Source organism: Chinchilla lanigera, unplaced genomic scaffold (genome assembly GCF_000276665.1).
Source record: "Chinchilla lanigera isolate Chin_1 unplaced genomic scaffold, ChiLan1.0 scaffold00119, whole genome shotgun sequence".
NCBI lineage: Eukaryota > Metazoa > Chordata > Mammalia > Rodentia > Chinchillidae > Chinchilla > Chinchilla lanigera.
Window position 1 is genome coordinate 1,287,829 of NW_004955520.1, and position 27,490 is coordinate 1,315,318.

At 63.7% G+C, this 27,490-nt stretch overlaps 1 protein-coding gene across 1 annotated transcript; it reads right to left on the reverse strand.

The window, feature by feature from the left end:
• Capn2 (calpain 2, (m/II) large subunit) lies at positions 1-27,490 on the reverse strand (the record flags this gene model as incomplete). The annotated part of the gene is given in 20 exon segments (XM_013507063.1): positions 1-805; positions 2,084-2,142; positions 2,370-2,486; positions 3,469-3,547; positions 4,036-4,104; positions 4,895-4,959; positions 6,789-6,846; positions 7,588-7,653; positions 8,140-8,176; positions 9,411-9,622; positions 10,379-10,390; positions 11,313-11,482; positions 12,347-12,507; positions 13,286-13,360; positions 13,897-13,982; positions 14,388-14,471; positions 15,176-15,344; positions 15,816-15,949; positions 16,293-16,411; positions 27,431-27,490. Coding segments are annotated over 20 exon segments (1,856 nt in total), but the record flags the coding sequence as incomplete, so codon positions are not given.

Here is a 27,490-nt window from a genome sequence, read left to right on the forward strand (position 1 = left end):
GCTGGCAGGCAACTCTTTATTCAACAGGACACTAGCATGGCGGTAAGGCAAAAGGCAATGTTTTTATGGCATGGCCAGCTTTTCCCAAAGTCAAGCCAGGAAGCGGGCCTGCGGCATCTCCTGCAGAGTGTCAGAGAGGTACGTAGAGGACCTGAAGAGTCCAGGCGGCCGACGGGTCAGAGGTTGCAAACCAGGGGCCTGGCATGGCCCACAGCCCACCGGGTGGCGCACGGATCCTGTCGGGGTGAGGCCACGTGTGTGCGAGGACCTGAGCGCTGCGCGTGCCGGCCTGTCTGACCCCGATGAGGGATGCTTCCCTTGCGGGCCCTCTCAGGCCGTGGGAGACCAGTTTCCTGGTGCCCACAGGGGATACTGCCCTACCTGGGCTGCCAGGTGGTAGATGCCACCACCTCGTTGTAAAGGTGACATTACCAGCCAGGCCCTCAAGGCCTGGAGACTGATTTAAAACACCTCCCTGCATGTCTTCGTGGATTAGTATTGCTCTGAACAGGAAAGTTGTAAAAGTCGAAAGTATGTACTGTTTATAGATGTAAAGCTTCCTTTGCGCTTGTCAAGGGTTAAGCAGCTCACCTGCATTTAGTACAATAATACGCAAACCTTCTACCTGGATATGTGAAAGGGAGGCTATCTCAGACAGACAGTATTCTTTCCGGCTACCACCCTCAGTTTACGTAAATGTTCCCACAATTCCCAGGGCCTGATGCAGTGTCCAGAAGCTTAGTCCCTGCTGATTTTCCTTCTCCGACGTCTCCAGGCAGTGTCACAGCACTGAGAAACACAGCCACTGTGGGAGGAAGGACAGCCATCTCAGCGACCGTTCCGAGACGATGGGCTCTCTCGGCCCCTGTGGGTTATTCTGGGAGAATAACTGTTGTGCCCAAAAGCTGACCAGAGGCTGAGACAGGAGAGCGCCAATGTGCATCTCCGCCTGCCTGCTGAGTCTGGCTTCTACCAGCTCGCTCGTGACTTGGTCAGGTGGCCCCTGCAGGGCCCCGAGCACACAGGAACTCTCCCTCTGATCCTTGCCAGGTCTGGGACACGCCCAGGCACCAGGACTTCTGCAGACCCCAGGGCAGAACCCACAGCCACACTGGGAAATCACAGCAGAGGTGGGGCGAGCTCGCAGGACCTCAGTGTGTCTCAGCGGACCTCAGTGTGTCTCAGCGGAAGCGGGAAGCAGCAGGGCGGGGCAGGGTGGGACCAGGCATCCCAAAAGCATGGTGCTGGGGCTTCATGTCACAGCTTGTGCTGAGACTGCGAGCTTGGGGTCAGGGGCTTCCCAGGCAAAAGGTTTCAAATCCTGAGCTGTTACTCATAACCAGCAAGAGGGTGTTTCCTGCCGGACAAAGGTATTCACGAAACCCAACAGCAGGGTGAAGCAGCTGGTTCCTTCCAGAGTTCAGGGTGCAAGGAAGAGCTGCCAGCCCCAGCCCTGCATTGCTCAGTGCTTGGCTCCTGTGTGGCGTGGGGTCAGGACAGATGACCCGTCCCCCGAGCACCGGCCACGCCCTGTGTCCCTCTGTGCCCTGTGCGGGTGGCTGTCCTACAACATGGACGTGCCCCACCTTGCCTCTTCCTTCCCGTGGGACCCCCTGTCATCAGGTGGCACAGGACTTGTGTGACGGCGGACACCAGCCAACGCAGACCAGGCAGCCCTCAGGGACAGGCACGCTGGGCGGCACCATGTGGGCAAACCTATTACTGTGGGTGGTTTTGTCTTAATGGTGGAGGTGAGAAAAGCAGTGTTCTCAAAGTACCCTAGGTGGGTCTGCTGCACAGCGCCAGGTCTTCCTGAGACCCCACTCGGGTGTTGTCCAGGGCCTCCCTCCAAGCCCCTCCACAGCGCTGGCCACCCCGTGCCACACACAGATCAGGGCTCCTGGGAGGGGCCCGGGGTCTTCTTGGCTCAAGAGTCAGGAAGGAGCTGGAACCAGCAGCGGTACCAGTGCGAGCGGGTTATAGAACCACTGCAGGCCCGTGCCCAGGAGGCTGCGGCTGGAGAGCAGCGCTCTGGAAGGCAGGGCCCCAGACCCTGAGCCTCGAAGTTATGGCTCTGACTTACCGACATGAGGTCAAGCTGGATGGTCCCGGTGTCCTCAGGGTCCAACTGCTTGAATATCTCTGTGGGGAAAAGGGGGCCACGCTGAGGGAGCTGAGGACTGCAGTCGCTTCCGCTCCAGCATGGCAGCCGCTGTCGCTAAGGCCACCAGTCCCTGCTCCTTCCCCAGTGGTGCGCGGGAGGCGTGGCGTCGGGGATGCTGGACAGTGGGCTCCGGTCAGGTGACCGTGTCCCAGGGAGAGGCAGCTGCTTCAGGGACAGGTCTCAGGGCTCCCCCAGAAGCACGTACTGAACAGCGTCTCCAGCCGAACCAGGCACCGAACGAAGTTGTCAAAGTCGATGACGAGCTCGTCGTCTGCAAACCGGGCGACGATGACTTGGTGCAGTTCACAAGGCAGCTTGAACCCTGCGGGCGGGCAAGTGAGCGTCCCTGCTGAGGATGGGTCACCCGCACCGCCCATGGCGGCCTCTGTCCTGGCTGCGCTCAAGTAAGGTTTCGTCTTGCAAAGCCAGTGCCTTCTGCCGTCCCCTCAGCTCCTCGGGTGCCCTGTGCTGGGCTCGGCTTTCCTGCCTGTCCCTCGGGTGCCCTGTGCTGGGCTCGGCTTTCCTGCCTGTCCCTTCCGCGGCCTGGCTGCCCCACTCCAGCCACGCCTCCTCGTCTGTTTAGCTGGGAATCTCCACGGAGCCGGTGTCTCCCACTGGAAGTGACTGCTGCGCACTTCCTCTTTGCCCGGTGGGCGGGGTGTGAGCCGGCCCCGCTTCCGGCAGCCTCCCGAGGTCAGGCCCGAGGGCTGGCAGTGGCTGTGTGGGTGGGTGTGGTGGCCATGCCCCTCACGGGAAGGAGCCCTCTGCCAGCCTGCTGGCAGCGGTGGCTGTAGCAAAGCGGTCCCAGGAGCCTGCCCCCAGGGAAGTGAGCAAGGCTGGTGGCCCTCGGGGCGGGAGGCACGACCCACTCTGGACTGCCCGAGATGAAGGACGCCCCTGAGGAGCCGCCGATCCTCGGGTCTCTGCTGCAGCACCGTGTGCCAGCTAACAGCAAGCGGCAGTGTTCTACCGTCCCGAGCACACCAGTCTCCCTGCACTGGGCGCCGAAGCCGTCCCCACAGCCAGATGTGCCCTGGCTCCCGGAAGGGCTGGGCCGGGAGGTTCTGTTCCCGCCTGGCCAGCTCCACGTGGAAAGGGATGTGGGGGCATCTGCTGCGGCCAGCTCTGCTGCCCACCCCGCTAGGCTGGGACACTGATGCCAGGATGCACGGAGACAGGACGTCACTGCCTCGTGAGGCTACCAGGAGAGGCGACGGGCCGCGTGCATCTGTCTTGGACCAGCACCCGCCAGGCAGAGCCGGTGTGCAGCACGGAAGCAGGGCACAGGATGGTAGGGGCATTACCTGCTTCCTCCAGCGCCCTGCGCATCTCGTAGGAGTTCATGGTGCCAGACCTGTCTATGTCGATCTCCCGGTAAATTTTCTGGAATATGGAAGACGGTTGGAAAACTCAAGACCTGAAGCAAAACAGGCTGAGGCTCCAGCAGGGGTGGGTCCCTGCGGTGCCCTCACTTGGCCCTGCTGTGTCGCCTGCCTCCCGTCCCCGCTGGCATCTGCCCTCTCTGTGAGCCGTTTCTCAGAGTGGCTGCGCGTGGGCTGTGCCTACCACAGGCCCATTAAGGGCCTCGTGTGGTGTTGGTGCTCAAGCTGCCACAAATCCAAAGGCCAAGGGGCCACAGGGCCTCTTCAGGAAGCCTTTGAAGGTGGCTCTTGGTGATGCCCTTCACCAAGTGCGTGCAGAGTGGACCCTCACGTGCAGAGGTCAGCGGTCTGTCCATCCGTCTTCACATCTCTGTTTCCTCAAGTGCCCTGGTGAAGTCCTGGTCTCCGAGGAGATGCCCCCCCACCAAGTCAACTGCGTCTAAAGAACCCCTCCGCAATTCCCAACACAGCCGCCCCGCGCGGTCCTACTTGGTACTTCTGGATCTTCGTCCACAGAATGTAGAACTCCTTCAGCCCCAGCTTGCCGCTCCCGTCCGACTGGCTCCGTCAAGGAAAGCTCACGTGGGCACAGCGTCACCTGCCCTGTCCCGTGTCGTCTGCCCGAGGGCTCTCAGAAGGACGCCCCTGCCGCCTACCTCCCAGACTGCACCTCCCGCCTGCGGGAACCCGCCGTGCACTGGGGCAGCTGGGTGCTGTGCTATGTGGCAGCATCCGAGAGGAGTCACCCGAGGGTGCCCACCAGGGAGACAGATGCAAGCAGCAAGCAGCGAAGACTGTCACGCTGCTCCTCCCCGAGCCACAAGACAAGCGACCGTGGCTCACCAGCTCACAGGAGGTGGCAGCCAAGGAAGGGGCCAGAGCAGAGCAAAAGGGCTGGCCAGGGAGGTGGAAAACGGATCACATCAGAGATTTCTTTTCCCAGGCACGGGGGATGAGCCCTGGGCCTTCACACTGAGCTCGGTCAGCAGATCTTTTACTTTTTTTGAGACAGGATCATGATAAGTTGCTAAATTGCCCAGGGTGGTCTTGAACTTGCCTCAAGTTCTCCTGCCTCAGCCTCCCAGAGAGCTGGGGTTACAAGTGTGTACCACCATGCCCAGCTCACATCAGAGATCTTATGGTTTAGGAGTATTTTCTAAAATGACCTTGGGAAACAACCTAGGGCTGCTCTGGGCAGGGGATGGCGGGCATGCCGCACCACGGTCTGGGCTGGGGACAGCCCTCAGCCTGTGGCGAGCCTGCGTGCCTGGCCGTCCTGAGGAAACCATGTCTGGTGCTCCGGGTGGGGTTTGCACCCAGCCACCCCGCTGGAGTGCAAGGAGGATACGTCCAGCATGTCCACCATGATCTTGCAGGTCTCGATGCTGAAGCCGTCTGACTTGATGTCTTGTCCTGAAAGACAGAGGGACAGGAGTCATCCAGAGGGGCACCACACAGCGACCTCTGCGGGAGCAGTGTCCCTGCTCCATGCCACGCAAACAGCCACGGGTGTGGGGGCCACCTCCCTGTTCCCACGAAGAAGATGCCCCACATTTGCCTGACTTTTCTGTATCTGCTGTGGCCAGCAGGGTTTTAAAAAGTGCCTTTTGTTTGTTTATTTTTCTTCATTCATCTACTGGTGGAATCTCACTGTTGCCCCGTCCTGAGCTCAAGCAATCTTTCTGCCTCTGCCTCCCAAGTAGCTGGGATTACAAGTGTGCGCCGCAGTGCGTGACTCCACTGTGTTTCAAATAAGTGAAGAAGGGTACATGACTGGACCCCAAGTGCCCCCAGGGTGGAGAGCAGCCTGTGCCTGCTGGGGGGCAGAGAGAAATCACAGGGGGTGTCATGTGTCGCAGGCTGAGACCAGTGAGGGGTGTCAGCTGCCATCTGTGGGCGTGGCCCCTCTGACCAAGGGACGGGGATGGGAAGCTGCCCCGAGCCACCGTGCTCTCCTGGGTGGCTTAGGCTCGTGTCACTAGTGTGAGCCCTGGCTCCCAGTGCTCATCTGCTCCCCAGCATGTCCAAGGGCCTGTCCTGGAGTTGTGTCCCTGTCCTGTTCCCGAACTGCTGCTACCTGGCCACCCACGCCTGGGCATGGGCAGAGACCTGGGCTCACAGGGAAACGTCCCTGGGAGCGCGAAGCCGAGGGGGCCTGACTCTTCCTGCCCTCCATCCATGTAGGGCAAGAGGCCTCGGTCTCCACTGCCCATGGCAGCTGCACTTATGACCTCTTGTGTCTGGCGGCCTTGAGGGTAATCAGTGTCTTCTCTTTTTTTTTTTTTTTTTTGAGACAGGGTCTCGCTATGCAGTTCAGGCTGGCGTTTTGCTCACTTTGTAGCCCAGGCTGGTTTCAAACTCACAACAATCCTGCCTCAGCCTCCTGAGTGCTGGGATTACAGGCGTATACCACCACGCCCGGCAACAGTGCCTTCTTGTCCTCCCACCAGACGGGGCCTCAGCAGGTCCACCCAGGGCACAGGCCCTGCTGCTGACTCCGCCTTGCAGGGTGTGTGCTTAACCGGTGGGCTGGGGGAGGCAGCCTCAGAGGCCCTGGGGCTTCCCAAGCTGTGCCAGGGCGGAGTTCCAAGCGCTGACAGTCTGACCCAGATTCCAACTCCTGACACGCTGGAGCCCTGCTCCGGATCTGAGGGAAGGCGTATTTCTCCCCGCTGCACAGCGCTGGACCACAACAGCCAGCCCCAGGGAATTCTGCTCAGGAGACGGTGACAGCTGGAGGGGTCTGCGGGCACTGCGGCCGCATCTGTCTCTGTCCCAGCGTAACCGCTCTGTGGCCGGGGCTCAGGGCCACAGCCACAAAAGTCACTGGGCGGGGCCTGCAGCCGAGGCTCCGTGAGAACAAGGCAGCGGCTTCCTGCCCGTCCTGGGACCCATATTTATTTCTCCTTTGTGCCAATCAATGTGGATTCCCCACTAAGTGCTGCCAGAGAGCTCAGAAGCCCAGCGAGCTTCCTGACTCCGGGATTTAGGGTCCCTACGTGTCACCTCCAAGACGCTGGGCCACTGTAAGATGAGGAGCCAGAGTCAGACGGGCCGCGGGTGTGGCCAGGTCCCAGGCTGGCTGGCGGAAGACACCCAGCTTTGCCCTCTGGGCCCAAGAAACCACTGTTCCTGGTCACTGCTGCACTCAGACCTCCCCAGAGGCAGCCCTGGAGACAGAGGTGGGAGCGCCCCCAGGGGAGGTGGCCGTGTCCCGTGCCCACGGGGCGGGGGGCACTCACGCTTTGCCAGCACCCTCCTCAGGATGGTCTGCAACTCAAAGGCCGAGATCTCTGCGTCCTGTTGAAGGGGACAGAATGGGGTTACTCTCTGGCGGGGCTGGGGTGTGCACCCGTGTGGCACCTGGCACTGTGTCTCCTGCCCAGCGATGCTAGCACCGCTGTCCCCAGCCCTCAGGAGCCACTCCGCCCAGCCCACCCCGCCCAGAGCTTGGCAACTGCTTCTGTGCCATGCTCGGCCTTTCTTCACCCAGTGTCCAGTCCTCCTCTCCGCCTTAGCACCAGGCTCTGCCACTCAGCAGTGCTGGCTACACCAGCCATCTGGCTCCAAGACCTGCGCTGAGGCTGAGGTGGACTCGTGTGACAGCCCCAGGGTGGAAGCCAGGGACCTGCAGCGTTCTGCCTTCCTGGGCCCAGGCCCGCATGTGACGTGGTCAGTGGGAGACAGGCGCCTCCAGGGACACAAGAGGAAGGAGGGTAGGGCACGGGGCCGGGGCCTGGTGGCACTTGGGGAGGCTTTGCCTGGTAGAGGGGCCCGGAGGGGTGTAGTGGTCGCCGAGAGTGCTAAGCCCCTCACACAACAGAGGTGGGTGACCAGGAAGGAAGAGGGCCACACCCTGGGAGTGCACAGGAAGCCTGGTGCTCTTGTGTGGCTGCCAGGAGCCCCCCCAGGCCCCCCAAATACCAAGGGTGAGGCCTGGATTCATGCCACCTTTGGCATGGAACAGGGAAAGTAAAGCAAACCTCATGAGAGACCCTGCACCCCAAGGCAAGAGGACTCCAAGCCAGAGCCAGCACCCACCTCCCCTGCCAGCTGAGCAAACAGCCTCCGGAAGCTATCATCGATGTCCTCCTCGCTGATGTCTGTCTGCAAGTGAGGGCGGAGATGGTGGCGCTGCGGGAGGGCGCAGGGTGCCCCCAGATACCTCCTGCCCCTCTCCTCGCTCCCATTCTAAGGGACTGGGGTCGCCGTAAAGGACGGGTGAGGAAGTCCCGAGAGGGCTCTGAACCCTGGAAGGAGTTTCGCTGTGACCCACTCTTGGGCGCCCCCAACATCCGGCTGGAGGGGCCTTTCACGCTCTGCTCTGCCTGGGCCTCAGATCAGGCCGGGCTGGCAATGCTGTGAGCGGTGAGCACCGTTTCTGATGCCTCTGCGTGCAGGTGACAGGCACCACCTTCCATGGACAGGGACTGGGGACCCCAGGACCCCAAAGAATCTCGTCATCCTGCATGTCCACGTTGTGGACGTGGCAGGGCCTGGCCGCGCGGTGTGGCACTGTGGTCCCCTCCACCCCATGGGTGGCCTCGGCCGCCCTGAGCTCTGGGGCCTGCAGAGGAGGTAGAGAGCAAGCACCTCGTCCAGGTTGGCCTCGATTTCGTCGTCCACCGCTCTGGAAATGGGAGAAAGCTCTGTTACTGTGGAAGGCAGCGAAGGCCTGGCTAGGATGGCGTGCAGCCCGGGCCCCAGGCGTGCCCAGAACCCCGGACTCGGCCCTCTTGTGCCTGAGTCCCGGCTCTGCCCATGCGAGGCTGCTTGCGGTGCCCCTGGGGACACTGCCATCTACGGAGGCTCACATGGCCTCCTCACCCTACTGCAGCCCGGCGAGGCCAGGAGTGTCACCCGCCACAGGGCCATGGCCCCCACATCTCATGCACTCCTCAGGAAGTCCTTACGCTTGGGGGTCCCTGTCCAGCTCTGACCTGGGATCCCACCCAGGGAGGACAGGGATGGGACGGGGTCACTGTCCAGGACAGCGAAGCATAGTGTTGCGGAGTCGCCTTGCGGGGAGCCGAGGGTCTGGGCCCTCTGGCGGACAGTGGCTGGTGGGGGGACAGGGCCGTCACCTTGGTACTGGTCACATCCTGTGTCCTTGTCAGCAGGACTGAGCCAGGAGCAGGAGCTGCCCCACCCCCGCGGCAGGCTCAGCCCAGGTGGCGGGAGATGCCAGGGCATCCACTGTCAGCACCGAGGCTGCTCCTTCCCGCCTCTGCTGTGCGCCCTCCTCCCTCACAGGCCAGCCCGGCCCACTGGCATCTGGGGACCACGGATCCATGGCCTGAACTGGGGGGACCCCGCACCCCAGCCCCTGGCCGTGTCCTGTCCCAGGCGCCCCCAGCCCTGGAGCGCCGGGCCCTTGAGCAGGTTCCCCTTTGCTTCAGTGGCCCGGGTGGGCTCTGTCCCTGCAGTCAGCCACCCGCTGAATAAATGCTGTCGGGTCAATGCCCAGCACGCACATGCCACTGAGGACTGAGGTCGCACGGACAACGGCCCCGGGACCCAAGAGCCGGGGCGTCGGAGACCCCAGGCTGTGGTGGGGCAGCTCTGGAGTTGAGGCCACCACGACGCGCGATGCCAGCGTGGCCAGCCCCCTTCACAGGAGGGCGCCAGTCAGGGCTGGCCCAGTCCAGGTCCAGTGAGGGGACCGCGGGATAACTCAGACGCACGGCTGAGACTGGAGTCTGCGTCTCTGTGGCTGCCCTGTCCAGCGCCAGCCATCGGGGTGGCTTGCGTGCTTCCCAGAGAGCCCCGAAACTCCTCCACACCCCACCCTGCTTGCACGGAGGAGACACTGGCCTACAGGGGCAGGACAGATGGTGGCGGGACAGAGGGGCCGCACCACTTACTGGTAGTCGGCCTTCTTCTCCGAGAAGACGCGGACGCAGAAGTCGCCGTCCTTGTGGGGCTCAAAGGTGGACGGCACGAGGATGTACTCGCCTGGGGGCAGCCGGAAGCGGTTGAGCACCTCGCGCAGGTTGATGAAGGTGTCCGAGCGCTCGCGGGCGCGGGTCGTCAGGAAGAAGTTCTTCCCCAGGTGGATGTTGGTCTGCCCGGACAGCTGGGGGGCGAGCAGAGAAAAAGCTGGGGTGAAGCCTCACAGGAACGTGCCTGGGGCCGGTGGACAAGAGCATGCTCCAAGGATGACAGTCGCAAGGGCTGCTATGAAGAGGCTCGGCTCGACCACTGTCCACTGCAGCTGCAAGGCCTGCCCTCCCTGTGGGGCCCTGGCCTTCCTGTAGGCGGGGACAGTCCTGGGTAGGGCTGGAGACGCGCTAAGGGAGCAAAGCCAAGATGCGGGCAGGAAGGGCCCAGGGGCCCATCCAGGGGAGCCATGGCCCTGCCTTCCTTCGAGGAAGCAGCGGAAGGAGGCCGGGCACCTTGAGTGCCTACTCTGGAAGCAGCACAGCTGCCGGCACCCACCTGAGGCTGTTAACCCTAACTGCAGCTCCTTTGGCCTGGTACGACCTGACTCATGCCCACTGCTGCGGGTGGCAGATGGAGAGGTCACACGGCCTGGGAGCCAATGCCAGCCTCTGCCACACACGGGGTCTGTGACAAGCCTCTGTGCAGCAGAGGCTAAGCCCTGCCTGGCCCCATGTTCGGGGGTGAGAGCCCCTCGAGGCCTCCCCTATACCTGGCCCTAAGCTGGAGTGGGGGCCCGGGCCCAGCAGCCTCAGCAGGCCCTGAGGTTTGGGGGAGACTCATCCCTTGGAGCCCTGGCCTTTGGGTCCCCAGTACTCCCTGAGCGCTGTAGTGTGAGCCTTGAAGCACAGGCAGCCCTGAGCCCCGGGGAGGCTGCAGCAAGCAGACGTACCTCCTCTGGAACCTGCAAAAGAAAGGGCAGGCGCTCAGGCCCGGGCAGCAGCGCCGGTCACTACCCTCCGCGCTGGGCACCTCATCTCTGCAGCCCCCAAGGAGCAGGGCATATCCAGACTCCCCGCTGGGCTATGGGTGGCCAGGCCCACTTCCAGGGGACAGGGTGAAAGGCCGCCTATGGCCACCAGCATGCTGGAGACTGGCGCGGGTGGCAGGAGCCCCGCTCAGCAGTATCTGCCATTTCCCACAGGGTCACGACCCCACGCTGGCCTCAGCCAAGGGGACCTCCCCGAGCACAGGCAGTGGCTTGCGGGGCCTGCAGGAGCCGTCTTCTCAGTTGCCCTGAGGCCTGGCTTCTCTGCTCCCCTCAGTGACACAGCCTAAGCCTCGAGCACCACCGGGCCGACTTGGGCCAGCTCCCTGTCCCTGCCCAGGGGCCTGAGCCGCAGCGGCCCGTGGGGCTCTGCCCTGGCGCAGATGAGAGGCCGGGCTGTTAAGACAGGCTGTCTGCAGGGAGCGGGCTGCAGCCAGCAGGCCCTGGGGACAGTGTCCCTCTGATCTGCTCTGAGCACTGCCCTGGGCCAGCAACGACCCTCTGGGCTCTGACCCCTGGGCCTGTGGCTCCACCCAACCCCCACGGGCTCTCTGTGGGACCAGGGCTTCGCTCTGGTCAGTCACCTCGGGGTTTGGAACTTGTGCTGACTGCAATGGGGGTCGTGGGAGAGGGTGGGGAGCCACTCCAGAGAAGAACTTGGGCGCCCCCTGGGGGTTCAGGAAGGGGCTGGGAGCCTAGGACGCAGGTCAGCAGCAGGGACTCCGTGCGACCCACAGGGACCCCTTGGCTTTGCTCTGCACGCCTGAGCTCCTGGCCTCGGCCCCTCCCCATCTCCCAGGAGCAGGGGCAGGCGGCACCCTGCGCAGCCGCTGCCCACCTCGTAGATGCCGAAGCCGATGGTGTGCATGTCTTGGCCCATCTTCCTCTGCCGCCGCCGATGCTTCTGGATGAGGCCCACCAGGAAGGTGCAGCCGCCCTCGCCGTCCTCCTGGTCCTCATCCTCCTCCTCCAGCTTGATCAGGTACTGGGGGTTCATCCAGAAGGTGTCTGCAAGGGCAGAGAGGGCTCCTTGAGCAGCAGGAAGCGAGGGAGGGCGGCAGCAGGCACTGGCACCAGGAGGGCAGGGACCCGCAGCGGAAGGTCCTGTGGCTGCTCGGCCTGGGATCTGGACCCACTCAAGCCGAGTTCGTGAGGCTGGGGCTCCTCCTAGTGGAGCTCCATGGGAAGTACTCAGAGACACAGGCCTCTGCGGCACCTCGGGATCCTCACTTGGTGGGTGTGTCCTTGAGCTGGCGGCAGGGCCAGCTGGTCCCAGGCCTCGCGCTCTGTGGGCCTGGTGCACCACCAGCTCCGCCCTAAACTGGTAACAGCACCAGTACTGACTGACTTATCACCCACGCACACCCGCGCACACGGTGACCCTCCCACGCCGGAGGCTGTGTGGCCTTGGCGTCACCAAGCCTCCTGGACCTCGGGCCCCACATTTTGAAGATGGAGGAGACGATGGATGGGTTTGCTGGGAAGGGGAGGGGGTGCCACATGCACAGAGCACTCAGGACGCCCCTGGGGCCTGGTGTGCGCCCCACAATCAGTGGTATCACAGGGGCTATGGGGATCAACAAAAGCTGGACCCAGGCCGGGTGTGCCTCCCACCCGGGTGCACAGAGGCTGTGGGCGGCTCCTGCTCATGGTGCCAGGGAGCCTGCAGGCCCTGTCTCGGCTCCGGCTGGATGAAGGAGCTCAGCATGAGGGGGCAGGTGAGCCCAGGGCTCCGACCTCCCAGCTGGTCTCAGAAGGCCGCACCTGCGGGCTGAGGGCTGAGGGCTCGGGAGAAGGGGTTCAGGAGCGGTGGGCTGGGGCTGGGGTTGGGTCAGGTCAGCTGGGCCTGGATTTGGGCTGGGCGGAGCTCACTAGGATAGTTCCTGCAGCCGCCCGCGGTGGAGCCGCGCCGCCAGCTCCCGTCCATCTTGGTCAGCTTCCACTTCTTGTAGGTGTCGCTGGTGAGCGTGTCGGGCGTCAGGTTGCAGATCTCCAGGCGAGAATAGTGCCGCAGGAAGTCGCCGAAGGACATCCTGGCAGGAGGGACCCACACCCAGCTCACCTGAAGCTCCGGCCCCAGCACAGGTCCCCCGCCCTGACTTCCCAGGCCAGGCCCAGCCTTGCCGAGGCCCAGCGGTGGACGGGGCCCGGAATTCGCAGCTCCCAGCTCCAGGGTGGTGCTGCCACGCTAGCTGGGTGGCTGGAGTGAGTCCCAGGGCCCCGGCCGACAGCGGGGGCAACAGAGGCCTGTGCTGAGCTGCAGGGGACCCCAGGCACTGCAGATACATGCTGAGGCTCCCGAGGCCTGTGGGAGAACACCCCACCTCCCGGGCACTTCCTGGGGGTCTGAACAGCACGGGGCCGGAGGAATCCTGCCGGGAGACGGCAGGTTCCGGAGGCGGAGGGTGGTTCTGTGCAGGACTTTGCAGTGAATTTAAGACAATGAAACCAGGACTCCACTTGCCCTTGCCATAATAAACTCACTCTTATTACCAATTTTCCACCACTGGGTGGGTCTGGCATGGTGGCATTTGCCTAAAAATCCAGCACTCTGGGAGGCTGAGACAGGAGGATCCCAAGTTGGAGCCCCACCTGGGCAATTAGTGACTCAGTGAGACTGTCTCAAAATAAGGGCTGGGGATGCAGCTCAGTACAAAGGCCCTGGGTTCAATCCCCTGTGCACACACGCACACAGATGCACAGAGAGAGAGAGACAGAGGGAGGAGGGAGGGAAGAAGAAAGAGGGGAGGCGGGGAGCAGTGTCGAGCCTGCCCCAGGCCCACGCGGCCTCCCGACCCCTGCCCGCCTTACCAGAACTCCCCATCCTCCATGCGCACGGTCAGCCTCTCCCTCACCTCTGGGTCCACCGTGTTCCAGTTTGGGCAGCTGGGGGCAGAGCAGAGGCGGAGGCCTTAGGAGCACACACGTGATGGCGACCTTCCCACCCCAAGAGCCGGGGCATGGCCACCGAGGACCCAGAGCCCCGACAGGTGGTGCCCAGCCGGCTTGAGCCACACGTACGAGGAGCAAAGCACTTCACAGAGCATGGTGCTGCCCAGGAGTGCAGTGAGGGTGGGCACATGCTGAGGACCCGGCAGAGGAGCCCAGGACACAACGCAGCTGTCACGGGGACCGAGCCAGCCCGGGCTCCTTGACGGGCCTCGGAAACCCACAGGAGCCTCTTCCCGATCTCTGCAGCAACCTGCGAGGGAGCCGGTGAGACCAGGTGGGCCTCAGGCTCCTGGCCGCCTGCTCAGGGTCACTGTGCTCAGAGTCACCGCCCAGCCCAGCCCTCAGCACCTCTGCCTGCAGCTCAGCAGGGTCTCCCAGGAGAAGGTCCACCTAGCTCAGCACTCAGCTCACTACCCAACAAAGCACCCAGCACAGAACCCAGCTCAGCATCCCCTCAGCACCCAGCTCACTTGTCGTTCCACCTCCCGGTCCACTCCACCTGTCCCCAGGGGTTTCGGACTCGAATCAGCTTCTGCAGGCTCCCCGAGCTTTCCACCTGAGGACGGGGGGAGACAGGGCCCCATGAAAGGGCATGCACGTAGCAGTGTGGGCCTGTGCACAACCCACGGGCAGAGGGCAAGTCTCCGGCAACAAAGCAGCCCCACAGCGGGCCTGGGCTCGGCTGCCCCCCCCACGCTGCATGGCGACAGCCACCTCCCCCGATGTCCAGCCAAGCCTGGCCACACTCCACACAGGGCAGCCCTCACGGAGGTCTGTTACCCACTTTCGGGACAGAACCACAGAAGCCTGCCCAGGCCAGGCCGCAGCGGGAGGCCGAGTTGCAGGTGGGCCCGGAGGATGCCCTGAGGCTGGGCAGGGGCACAGACTCCACACAGGTGCTGGGACCACAGTGCAGGGCCCTGCCACGGCCGCACCCACATGCACCCCACCCACACGGTACCTCCTCAGCCCCGGTGACAGAGTACGCGTGCCCCTTCACCAGCTTCTGGTAGGTGATGGCCTCCGAGTCTGCTGCGCTGGTGATCTGTGAAAGCGGCCGCGGTCAGCACCACCGGCCCCTCTTTCCCTGCGAGCCCGTCCCCCACAGCAGCGCCAGGGTTCACGAAGCGGCAGGCTAGGGAGGGCGCACCCCGCTGGGGAGGCTCACTCTGAGCCCGGGCCCAGCCCACAACTAGAGCCGCCTGCCCTGTCTGATGGAGACACAGTGTCCTCCGGGCGAGCTGAGCAGAGAGAGGCTGGGCGAAAGAAGCCTCCACCTCAGCTGGTCTGCAGGACTCAAGGGCCCCCCAAGGTCCACAGAGCTCTGGCGCCAATCCAGGGCTGCTTGTCTGTCCCTTGTGTCCCCAGGGGTGACGGCTCTCGGGTGGGGCACGGTCTTTGTCTGGAGGCTGTGGGCACACAGCCCTGGCCCCTGGAGCGGCCCGGCATGACCGCTGCAGGAAATGCCTTCCTCCAGTGCCTCCGAGAGCCTCCCAGGCTCAGCACGCGTGGACAGAGCCGGGAAGCTGTGGCCTGCGTGCCCTGCCAGTGGGAGGGGTCGGAGTACGGGGAGACGGCAGAGCTGGCGCTCCATTACCCCATCTCCTGCACCCCAGATGGTCAGGCTTTTGCCCGGTGACCCCTGGTTCTGGGTGAAGAGCCCGTGCTGGACCGGGCTGCACCCGTGGTCCCAGGGCCTGCTTGGGGCTCCCTGGTTGCTGGGCGGACTGCGCAGGGTGCCCCACTCACGTCGATGGAGCAGCCGAGCAGCGAGCCCTTCTCCAGTGCCTTCTGGATGATCCTGAACAGGTTGGGTGGTGGCTTCTGCAGCTCGTACCACTCCGCAATGCCCCCAGTGAAGTCCTCGAAGCCCTCGGTGGTGGCACCCCCCGACAGGGCTTCGTAGCAGCCGTTGATCCTGCGGGGGTGGAGGCTGCCACTGTAGTCCCTGCGCCCCTAGCACTCCCACACCCGTGGGCCCGTGTGTCTGTCACCGTGGGTCCTCTGCTCTCACGGTGGCAGGAGGGTGCCTGCCTCCTCCAGCGTCCCTGTAGCTGAGCCCTCAGGATTGTATGACTGGCTAGTCCCACGGGACTCCCCTGCATCCTCAGGGCAGGGCCACTCACCAGCTGCTTGGTCTTTAGGACCCCAAAGAGCCACTTGGCGAGGGACACAGTTGCCACTCACCAGAGCAGCATGCAGACAGCACCCCGCATGCACGACCTGGGCCTCAGGTCCAGGGTGGGCCCAGCAGGCCTCATATGGTTGGGCTCCTACGCAAAAGGCCCCTCAAGTAGCTCCTGGCCTTTGGAGTCCAGGGCACTGTGGACAGGGCCCAGGCATTGGGCACAGGCCTGGTCTTTGGGGATAGCCTGGCGCGGGCACTCACTTGGCGTAGGCCTTCTCCAGCAGCGCGCTCCAGAACTCCGTGCCCTCGGCCGAGTGCAGGAACAGCAGCTCCCCGTCCTTGGTGGGCAGCCTGTCGTCCACCACCACCTCCACCCACTCGCCGTACTGCCAGAACTGCGGGCGGACAGCAGGGGCAGGATCTAGGACCTGGGCTGGGTGGAGACCCTGCTCCCCACGGCAGCCATCCCCACGGAGCAGGCTAGGACAGAGGGCTCCCGCACCCCAAGTCTACACTCATCTCTGCAAAATATCACATCCTTTCCCAGCTCGAGAGGGACACAGCTCTTCAGTTTGACTCTCAAACACGACCTTTCCACTCGGCAGTCCCCTCCTGTCTGGCCTGCCCCACCGAGTGTCCTGGGAAGGCTGCGCGTTTCCTGGGGTCTTGGTACCTCCCCAGAGCACAGCCAGTCCTGAGCTGGCAAACTCCAGAAACGAAGAGCCAGGCCCCGGGTACCTGGAAGCGGAAGATGCCCGCGTAGTTCTCCTGGAAGCTCTGGTCCAGTGGCACCACACGCGCCAGGATCTCTTCATTCAAGGTGAGAGAGGCGATGGCGGCCAGCAGCCAGCAGTCACCTGTGAACACAGGCAGGCGCTGTCACAGGGTCGTATCCCAGGAGGGCGATAGCTGTGCCTGCCGCTGGGGCTACAGGGCTCAGGTGACCAGGAGCGGAGGGCGCGTTGTCTCAGGCTGCAGGGTGGGGAGAAACCTCATGATGGGAGGGGGGGGCTGACGAGGAGGAGGCCGCCCTGGGGACAGCCACAGTGCCAGGGTCACGGTGCTCAGCTCTGCCCGGAGCTGCACTGTCTGTGGTGTCAGGGACCCCACCAGGATTCTGCACACAGCTGAGGTCAGTGCCAGAGGAAGGGGTTCAGGAGGATGCTCGGAGCAGGGAGGAGACACCAGGGCAGCCGCACATCAGTGGGGTCCCTAGGAGGGCAAGGTCGCCAGGCGAGCAGGCGAGGCCAGGGGCAATGGCACGGCAGCCACCGGGCAGCCTGGTCCCTCTGGGTGCAGCCCCTGTGGACGGCAGATGTGGCGGGGGCAGCACATGGGTCATGCAGGTGGCCCGGCCTCAGCTCGCAGGCACCACGCTGTCTCTTGTGGGTACTGTGAGGGCGTCCACTGCATTCTAAGGGTGTGCTGGCTCCTAAACCTCGAAGCCTGACACTGAGGGGAACAGACTCAGGTGGGCTGGGCTCACGCTTGTTTATCTGCTGAGGCACAGGCTCCGAAGAGACGCATGAGGCTCTGAGTCCCGCGCTTCCTCCCTGCTGACCGCCTGCACTGCGCCCCGGAGCAGCCGGCCCTGTGCACACGGGGATGCCACTGTGCCAGTGGGGACGCCAGGGCGCACCGGTGCAGGGGTCGTACCCAACTGCAACCCACGTTTAGAGTAAGGAGAAAGAACCGGGTAGCTTCCTCTGAGTCCTGTTTCTTTTTCTTCTTTCTTCGTGGTACTGGGGATTGAACTCCTTCATCCCAGACCATGTTATAGTTCTGACTTTGAGGCAGGGTCTCACAAGCTGGTAAGCTGCCCAGGCTTGGCTCACATTGTGATCCTCGTGCCTCAGCCTCCCACAGGGCTGGACTGTAGGTGTGCGCCACCAGGCCGGGTCCCCGTGCAGCGTGATTCACCGCACAGCAGGCTGACGCCCGTGCACGGCAGCACGACATCACCGAGGGGCGCGCAGGCTGGAGCGGGCGCGCGTGGCACAGTTTGCAGCTGAAGCGTCAAGGCGGATGTTCTTGTCTCCACGTTCCCAGCAGGGAGTCGGGCTGGGTGGTGGGTGGGACAAAGTGTGGCGTCCACTCCGGGGACGTCTGCACTTCTGACGGGGGACACTGAGTGCCCGCCCTACTCCAGACTCTTGCTGCTCGGCCTCGCCTCGCCAGCTCGGTGTCTTCAGCCTGTCGGGGCGTCCTGTCCCCTGCCCCCCCTTTCTTCTTTCCCGTGAGCTCCTGAAGCTTCGGGCCGCAGCAGCTCACACTCGGCTGACGCTCCAGGGACGTGTGTGTGCTGGGCCAGCTTCCTACGTATTGTCGTGAGCTCACATCTCACCATCACGAACCGGCTGGGGTGGAGCTCCTGTCACCCCACCCACAGTGGAGGAGCGGGGCTCCGGGGCGGGCGGGGGGCTCACCCAGGGGCCCTGGCTGATGAGGCCTCTGTTGCGTGTTGAGAGCTCTCCGTCTCCCAGTCTGCTTTGCAAACACGTGCCAATCGCATCCACCCATTCAAGGGGCTCGGGGCCAGGGAGGGCCCAGCCTTGGCTCTGCCCACCCCGGAGGGCATCGCCCTCTGAGGTGACCCGGGAGGGGAGCCCCTCTCTTCTGGGCACCAGCTCCACCGGCTCCCGGCCAGGAAGTCCCTGAACTGCTGCCCAGGTCGACGCTGAAGCAGCGGCTCCTCGGGGAGAGGCTGATGACCGCGCTGACCCTGGAAGCGCCAGGGCTCCTCCGGCTTCAGGGCTCTGCCCGATGCCCCCTTTCCTGGATGCCACCGGCTGAGGCTCGAGTCGCATCCCCAGGCTCGCGCCTCCAGTCTGCAGGACGCTTGACTTCCAGTGACGGCGTCCTCATCCTGTGCTGTCCCTCGGGCTCTGCTCCACCGCAGGGGAGAGGCCCCTGCGCCAGGAAGGGCCGGGCCTGCCTTTGTCCTGGTGGCCGTCACCTTCTGTCCCGTCCCCCGTCGTTTCCAGCCGGAAGCCGGGCCGGGCCGCGCCTTCCCCTCACCTGTTGGCACCCAGGCTGTCGTGTTTCCCGTTTGCCCAGGAGCCGGCTCAGGGCTGAGGAGTGGGCGCTGCAGACCATGGAGGGGCGGGGTGGGCCCCCTTCTCTGAGCTCCAGAGCTGTGTCCCATGGGAGGGCAAAGTGCCTCCCAGGTGGCGCTGTGCCTGACCCACCCCAGGTCTAGACCCTCGAGAAAACGCTAGATGGTCAGGGAGCTCTGGGAGAGCGGAAGCCGTCGGTCACAGAGAGGCTTCCTGTAAGCGTCCAGGCCAGTGCCCTGTGCAGCTCCCAGAGGCCTTCGATCCTGAGTCCGCTCCCTGACCACTCTCAGGCGGGCGCCCAGGCCCTGGAAACGCTGGGCGGCTTAGTGAGGGGATGCTGTGGGGACCTTGCAGTCTTTCAGGGTTCCTGGGCATCGGCCCCGAAGGCAGGGTGCGCCTGTCTCCTCCAGGCTGTCACCCCTCCTCTGCCCGCTGGTCTCTCCTTTATTTTTTATTTTTCCGGTACCCGGAATTGAACTCAGGACCTTGTGCTTGCTAGGCAGGCGCTTGTGCCACTGAACTATATCCCCAGCCCCGGTCTCTCCTTTAGAGCCAGCTCTTTCTCTACAGGATGCAGTTGCTCTGCAGTCACCTCGGCCAGGGCTTGTGCTCCCCTGAGCGCTACGACTTCCTCTTTGATGCTCAGCAGCCTGGCCTTTGTCATCCTGCCCCGCTCCCTGGGCCTGAGCAGGGACGGGGTCATGGCTCTGTGCCTGGACACTGCTCTTCACAGAGGCTGCTGGGCACCCTCGTGAGGGGAGTAGCCGCTCCTTCACCAGTCAGCTCAGCCTGGGCCCACGTGGAAGGGCCCCCTGCCCTGCTCCCCCAGAGGAGCCCACCCTGGTGCCCACCACCTACAGGACAGGCCGCAGGCCCTTGCCCTCCTGCCTCAGACCACCAGGTCCTTCCGCCCTGGTGTCTTAGTGTCGCCCACACCGGACGCTAGCCATGGCTACAGATGCCCAGGGAACAAGGCCTGGGATTGAAACACAGCAGGCTTTTGGGAGCAAGATGGGTAAGGAGCAGCGCTGGGGACAGGAGCTCTCCCCTGAGAAGGTGGCCTTGAGCCACACCTGCCCCTCTGTGTCCCCCGGTCTACACGGAGATTTCCTGCCTCTGGTGGGGACCTGGGGTCCCTGCTGCGGAGTGTCTTGCTGCAGACTGGGCCTCCTGTGCCTTCCAAGGACTGGCCCTGCTGGTTGCCCCTGCACCAGGAGGCGTTGGCGTCCTGCTCCTCCCAGGGTCCTCAGAGCCAGGGCTCAGGTCCATCTCTGGTCCCTGCGGCTGCTGTGTCCTGGCTGGCCCTGGGACCTCCCTTCCTGCACACCTTCTTCCAGCCCTGCCTTGTCCCAGGCCCTGCTGTCTCTGTCACACACGGTGGGGAGGCTGCCACTGAGTGTGGAACAGGTAGGTGGTCCTTCTGGACCCAGGGCTGGCCAGCCCGGGCAGGGAGGGTCCCACGCCCCGTGTAGTCCCAGCCTAGGCGGACAGGGTCCATGTCCCATGTAGGTCCCAGCTTAGGTGGGGAGGGTCCATGTCCCGTGTAGGTCCCAGCCTAGGTGGGGAGGGTCCATGTCCTGTGTAGGTCCCAGCTTAGGCGGGGAGGGTCCCGTGTCAGTGGGGACCACGTGTCTACTCCCCAACCTTTGCTGGCATACTCTCCTTATAAGGCACAGGACACCCACACCATGCTGGGCCTTAGGGGACCCTACACAGACCTGCAGCTATTAGGGGACAGAGGGAGGCCGGCAGGGGTGAGGCAGGGTGTGCAGTCAGGGCCTGGGTAGGGGCTGCCCTGCTGCAGTGGTTGTGTGAACATGGTACACCTCTTCTCTCTGGGAGCCCTGTTTCTCAGTCATGGAAGCCGGTCATCCCAGGTCTCCAGGATCCAGTGAAAAACCTCAGCCCTGTCGGGCATCATCATCCCGAGAATGTGAGGGGGACACAGGGACGTGACTGGAGGGTGGGGGGGAGGGTGGGGCTGGTGACAGGGTCCACCTTATCGTCCTGAGCCTCTGGGAGTCCTCCAGAAGTCAGGGTCACAGAGGTGCAGACCGAGATCACAGCTGGCCTCTGCACTCCCCCCGGCACGGTCTTTGCCGGGACCATGAGCTCCCCGACCCCAACCCCCAGTGCTGGGCTCTCCGGAGGGTAAGGCCAGCAGGTGCCCCTGTTATGCCTTCTCCCATTGTGACACCAAGGTAAGGGACCTCTGGCAGCCCCCTCCTCCCTCCCCAGTCCACAGCAGTGGGCCTCAGTCTCTCTCTGTGCTTTGGCTGTGGGCACCCGGGAGACCAGGGCCGGCTTCGGCCCATGGTTGGTCAAGAGCCTCAAGGACGCCCTCCCGCCTGCCCGGCGGGCCCCGTGTCCACTCTCCACACCCTCGGAGTGTGCAGTGCAGGCGTGGGGTGCTGGTGTGGGTGCACTGGCTTCCCGGGTGAAAGGACTCCCTGTCCCCAGCCAGGCGTGGCCTCCAGCTGTCCTTGGCCATCACACGCCCACGAGGACCCTCCCCCAGGGACAGGCGCACCCAGCCCTGCTCATGAATGGTTCCTTTAAGTCCAGGCCCTGGGCTGAGATGGGAAACTCATCCAGGGCCACGGTAAATTTCCAGAGCCGCAGGGGCTGCTATGTCCTGGGTCAGGGCTGGAGTGATGTCAGGTTAGGCTGTGTGCTGGGGCCCTGCCGGTACCTTCGGCCACTGGAGGCTCCTCCAGGCTCCGGGGTCGGGCTGTTTCCCGTCCCTCTGCCCTCCCCTGTGACTCTTCCCTCACACTCAGGACAGCGAAGCAAGGAGCAGTCCCAGCCAGGAGGCCAGCACATCACAGGGGCTCCAGGTCACCCTGCAGCACAGCGGCCTGGCGACGGGCAGTCCAGCAGCAGGACAAGGGTGGTGGCTGCTGTCACAGTCACAGCCCCTGTGCAGCACAGGGAGTGTGCGCTCAGAGAGGACACAGTCACCGCCACACACACACACTCACACACAAACACACACACACATACACACACACACACACTCCTGCAGGCCACAGCGGAGCTTCCTCCTGCAGGAGCACATGGGACCCTGTGGGCCAGCCGGTCCCACCTGGTCACTTCAGGACAGGGAGGTGATGAAGCAGCCATCCTGTCTCGGCCGTCACTCAGTGGACACAGGTGTGGCGGCCCCAGGCCTCCTGACTGGCTGGGAGTTCGAGCCCTCGGCACCCCGAGGTCAGCAGGACGCACCTGCCAACGAGCCCCCCAGCCAGTGGCGCTGTGGGACCGAGGACCATGCTCCTGATGCGCACACGGACAGGTGCGGGTTTGCCGGATCAAGCGCTTCTGCCTCCACCCACAGCCGACGTGCAGTGGCCCCCCTTGCCGTTGCGGGTCTCCTGCCCAGGGAACATGCGGCCAGGCCCTCCCCATACCACAGCACCTCCTTGGGGGCCGCTGCACATGCCGGGCTCTCAGTGTGGCTCCGTGCCCGCCCAGGCGCGGAGCTCCTGTCTCCACGTCTCCCCCTTCACCCCTTCTGCCTGTGTCCTCTGCCCTGGGGGTGCTGTTGCTCGTCATGCTCGAGAGCTGCTGGCATCTAGGGTGGAGCCAAGGACTCAGGGACCTCCAGACTCCACGATGGCTCCACAGCCAGAGCCTCAGCCCCAAAAGTCTCCAGGGCCAAAGCTGAGAAAGTTCTTCGCCCCACCTGTCCCGCGTTCCGCCGCCTCCGTGCCGCCTCCCGGGTGTCCCCGCTGCCAGCCACCTGTGCAAGGCCGCTCAGCCCCGCACCCTGCGGGCCAGGTGTTGCAGCCCCGGCTCGCCCGACCCTGCCTGAGGGACCGGGGCCTCATAGTCTGAGCTGTTAGACTGCAGAGCTGAGGAGGAGTCGAGGGAGCCCCGAGGGTGGGTGCAGCCCCAGGCTGGCGGGGAGGGGCTTCTCCCGGGAGATGTGACCAGGGGCGCCAGGCCTGGGCTGGGCAGCTGAGTTGCCCTGTGTCCCTTCCCTACTGCATGCCTGGCAGCAGCCCGGGAGACAGCGCTGCAGACTGGAACTCCCCGAGTGTCCATGCACGCCGGGCAGAGCAGGGGCCCCACCTCCCGCTGGAGAGCGAAGGACAGGCTGGCCCCAGAGCTTAGCGTCCACGGTGCCCTGGCCTGTGCTGCAGGACGCCTGTGGCCATTTGCATTTAAAATGACAGACTCAGGCCCTCTGCCATGTCGCCCTCGCCCACAATCAAGGGGGCAGGCAGACTTGCAAGTCTGCTGGCCCTGTGGTCCTCACAGTGCAGTGGGCCTAGGGCCCACAGATGCCATAAAACACAGGGTCCTCGTTTCTAAAAGCCCAGCACCACAGGGGACTGCGTGAAACAGCCACCATGGCCAGGGTGGACCGCACTGCAGGGCTTGGGGGAAGGGGCGGACAGCCCAGAGCCCCACGGCCTGCCCAGGAGAGTGCCTCAGAGCTAGGGAAACACAGGTGTAGCCTGGCTCCAGCCCACATTCCTGGCACCAGACAATGCAGAAGTCACACCTGACCCACAGGTCCAGGTCCCTGCTGGGCACCCAGGGGCTCTGGAGAAGGTGTGCGGGACAGGAAGTCCCAGAGGGCAGGGACAGAGGTTTTCTCCAGGCTCCACCGTGTGATGGCCAGGCGGGGACAGGGCGTGCCCATCCTGTCCGGTTAGGAGCTGCACCAGGCGGCTCCAAGCTTCCGCCTGGGACAGTAGCTATGAGCCCGCTTTGTGGGCTGGAGGAAGACAGGAAACAGGACTCAGGGGTCCAGCCTGTGGGCTGGGGCTGCGGGGGCGGTGAGGCCTTTGCATTTGAAAGAGAAACGGAGGGATTTACTCTTTCCATCAGACTAACCAAGTAAACTTTTCTTCCCCAAACCACACACCTTATTTTTTAAAAGCCACTTGCAAATTCCAGGACAGTGGCGTCCTGCAAAACCCCTGTCCGGACTCCTGGGAACTGCCAGGGTCAAGGACAACAGGGAAGACCCAGACGCGTCATGCCCAGAGCGGCCTAGGGAGATACAACAAGAGTGGACTTAGAGGGCCTCCGCCGTGGGCTCCCCCCACCGCTGTCCCCCACCCCCATGAGACTTCTTGTTCTCTGGTGCAGGTAAGATGGCAGCTGTGTCCAGGAACAGAGTTTACTCCGTCATGTTCCTGCAGGAGTCATAGGCCGGGTCTTCTTTTGAGGCTAAGTGACTTACTGCTTTGCCTTGCTTCTGTCCCTCGCTTGCCCCGTCCCCGGCTTCTGAAGACAAATCCCCTCAGCCAGATGGATGAAACCAGAGCCTTTCCTTTGTTCTGATGCCCAGCACTTTGGACCGAGTGGGGCTGGGTCAATGTGCATCTAAAATCCTGGAAATAAATCCTCTTTCTTCCCCACTGGTCTCTCTGATCTCTTGGATTCTGCAACAGAACTGAAAAAACTAAGGAATCTGAACCAGGCACAGTGGCCCAGGCCTGTAATCTCAGCACTGAGGGAGGCCGAGGCAGGAGGATAGCAAGTTGGAGTCCTGCCTGGGTAACTCAGGGAGACCCTGTTTCAAAGAAAAACAATATGGAAGGGCTGGGATGCATCTTGACGCCAAGGCCCTGGGTTCACCAGAGTCCACAGTTGGATCAGCAACTGCAGCAAGGACGCGGCTCTGGGGGCACAGGAGTGGCGAGGCTGGGGCAAGGACTCTTTGCCCCACGGCCACCCAAGCTGAGAGACGGAGCCTCTCGAAGGACAGGATGGGCTTCCCCCTCCCCGTGTGCCCTCTGGACCCTAACCCTCCCCACCTGCCACCTAGGTCGGGGGAAACTTGTGCACGGTGCCCACCTGGGCTCGGGCGCTGTCTTGCAGGCAGTGACCAAGCTCCAGGGCCACAGTCCAGAAACCCAGCATGAGCCCAGCACCCATTAAGATAAACCACAAAAGTGCGCTGAGCTGCCGAGCCCAGCACACAGGGGCCACGGGGCGGGAGCCCACAGCAGGCTGAGTCCTCTACCCCACGCCGCTGAGCACGAGGGGCCCAGTGTGACTGCCCCCTGTGTCCCCCCAGGACGCCTCGTGGCTGATGTGGATGCAGGCGCCCTCGCCATCGCTGCTCTTCCGTGGCCAGGGAAGGTAAAACGTTCACGGTGCAGCGGTTGCGGGGTGTGTGTGGCGCTCGCACCCGAGAAGGCGAGAGGCCCTAGGTCAAAGCCCGTCTCACAGCTGGTGATTTGCAGCTGCTCTGGCTCTCGGGGGCGGGAGGCTCAGGGCCAGTACTTGCCTTCGCACCTTTCCTCCTAGCTGGCCTCGGGGCTCCAAGGGGCCCGTCCTGGGCCCAGGTCACTCTGGGGCGGGGGCAGGTGACCCAGCTCTGAGGGCTGAGGACACGGGGTGGGCTGTGCCCAAGGACGCCAGGGCCTCAGGGCAGAGCCCTGTGCCTGCAGCCGGCCCTGCTGCTGTGAACTGCGTGGGGAGGGTTGGAAGTGCAGCCAGGAAAACCGCGAGGTAAGAGGAGCGCAGCCTGGGAAGTCCATCCCCGCCCAGCAGTCACTCTGGCAATTATGGCGCCCCCCGGGCCCTCTGTGCTGAGCCTTTTCCCAGCACAGCCAAGCCCCGCGCTGCGCTCACGTGGCTGGAGCAGCTCTGCAAACGGGGTCTGGCTCCCCGGGGCGCCAGGCTGAGTGTCCGGGCAGAGTGAGGTCTGTGGGTTGCCATGGCCAGGCCGCGCTGTGAAGGGCACCGAGGAGGGTGCGGGTCAATGCTGCAGCCCCCAGGCTCAGCAGGGCAACCGAGGGTCACTGAGAATGGGCCTTGGGCAGCGCAGCGGCCGACAGACGCAGCAGGGTCTAATTTCTTTTTTGGTACCAGGAATGGAATTCAAGACCTTGTGGTGCCAGCCCAGCAGCACAGGCTTGGAAAAGGGCGCCGCTTTAACCTCGGCTGTGGCTCACTCCTCAGGCAGCTGTACAGCTACTGCCGCGCTGCTCCCCGCTCCCGTTTTCCTCTGGGCAGCCCGGGAAAGCATTTGCTGCTGACCCGGGATGAGCACAGGGAAGACGCAGAGGAGACGCCCAACACCTGGAGGCTGTCCCCCAGGTGAGCCCGCTGCCCGCACCCCTGCGCTCATGGGAGGACAGACGAGCGGCCACGGTGCCCCGGCCCCCCGGAGCAGGGGCAGCAAGGCTCCCACAGAGTGGCGCCTGCAGTCCCCTGTGCCCCACCCGCTCCCTCCTCTTCTGCGTGCTTGAAAGAGAGGGAGGTCGGGGCCTGAGCAAGGTCTTGGCCTCGTCCCCAGCCTGGGACCCTGCTGAGCCTCCGTGCCAGGGCCCATCCTGCTGCTTCTGAGCCCGGGGGCCCCGGTGGCGGTCACCACCCCTTTCCCTGGCACCCAGACGCGGAATCAGGGCGAGAGGTAGGCAAAAGTGCCTGCGTGCTGCCTGCACTGCAACCCGGAGCTTCCAAAAGGAAGCCCGAGAGAATGCGAAGCCCAAGCCGCGCTTACAGCCGTAGAAATGAGGACCAGGGCTGGGGGAGTTCTGAGGAGTTCTCGTTCCACCGTGTTTTCATTCAGTTTGGCACCCACAGAGGGCGACTCCTCCCAGGAATGCAAGCTTTACCATCTCCTCTTCAAGAGGCCCTGTGGAATCCAGCGGCTTTTCAGCCGTGCTCTTGCTGTTGGGATCGGCCCGTTTGATGTTGCCGGATTCTGAAGCAGGCATTGGTCCAGAAGTGGTGTCCAGCAACTGCTGCGTTGGTTACTGGATTCTCCCTTACCCCAGAACTTCTAGCCACCACCTCTAACCTGCTCCGGGCGCACCCACCTTCGGCATCTGTCCTCTGCTTCCTGTGGGGCCACGGGGAGACCGAGACTGTTTTCTTTAGATAAGAATGTCTCTGGCATCTCAGGAATCTGTTCTCTCAGGTCAGTTTGGCCCGTGTCACAGCTCCCTCCCAGGCCATGCTATCCTAGCGATCCCTTGGGCCCTGACATCCCCCTGGGGCTCACATGACCCCAGGTCCCGTGTAGAGGGCTGCAGGGTGTTGCACATGCAGACCTGGTTCACAGCAAATGCACAGTGCACCTGCCCCGCTCTGGCTGCAGGGTGACCTCAGTATTCTCTTCTATGAAATGGGAATCACAGGGCTTGCGAGGCTGTAGTCCTGGCTTAGTGTCCGGAAGGTGTGAGGACATTGGCAGAGTCTTGCCCCCTGGGCCAGGGTAGCAGGTAAGCTCTGGCCGGTCCGTCCTGGTGCTGGTGGGCTTGCTTGGCGGGCTGGCCAAGGCCGACGGCAGGAGACACATTTCTGCTTACAAGACCAAAGATCTCCTTCCTTACCCACAGGCCCTCATTTATTACAGATAAGAAAACCTAAGTGTGACTCTGAGAGCTTACACATAACAGCCCAGGCCCACTGCTCCTGGGGCTTTCGGAAGGACACGGAGGGCCCTGAGCTCCTAGCCTTGCACACGCACATCCAAAGCGACTTGGAGCCACCTCACGCAGCAGGCACTCAGTCCTCCAAGTCCCCTCCACGTAACCAAGGGCCACACGGCCTCCGGGAGCTGCCGGGCTGCTGTGTGGTGGCCCTGCAGTCTCCTCTCCCCGCCAGCTCCCAGGGTCCTCTTCCTGCACAGGCCCCCACCCCGCCCTGGGCCCCACAGAGCTCATCCTCATGGGGCCCCAGGGACTGAGGGGCACCCTGCCCCAGGTCTCCATGGCCTCAGCAGCCCCTCGGTGCAGACCAGCACAGTTGGTGCCTTGGTGCAGTGTCAGGGGCAGAGCTCGGCCCCTCCTCACCCCTCACCCTCCACCCCACCTGCAGCCTCACGGCTGGCCGCACCCCACTCACCCAGGGCTCCCTGGCAGATGTCTGTGCGCGTGGCTCCTCCGATAATGAACTGGGGATCCG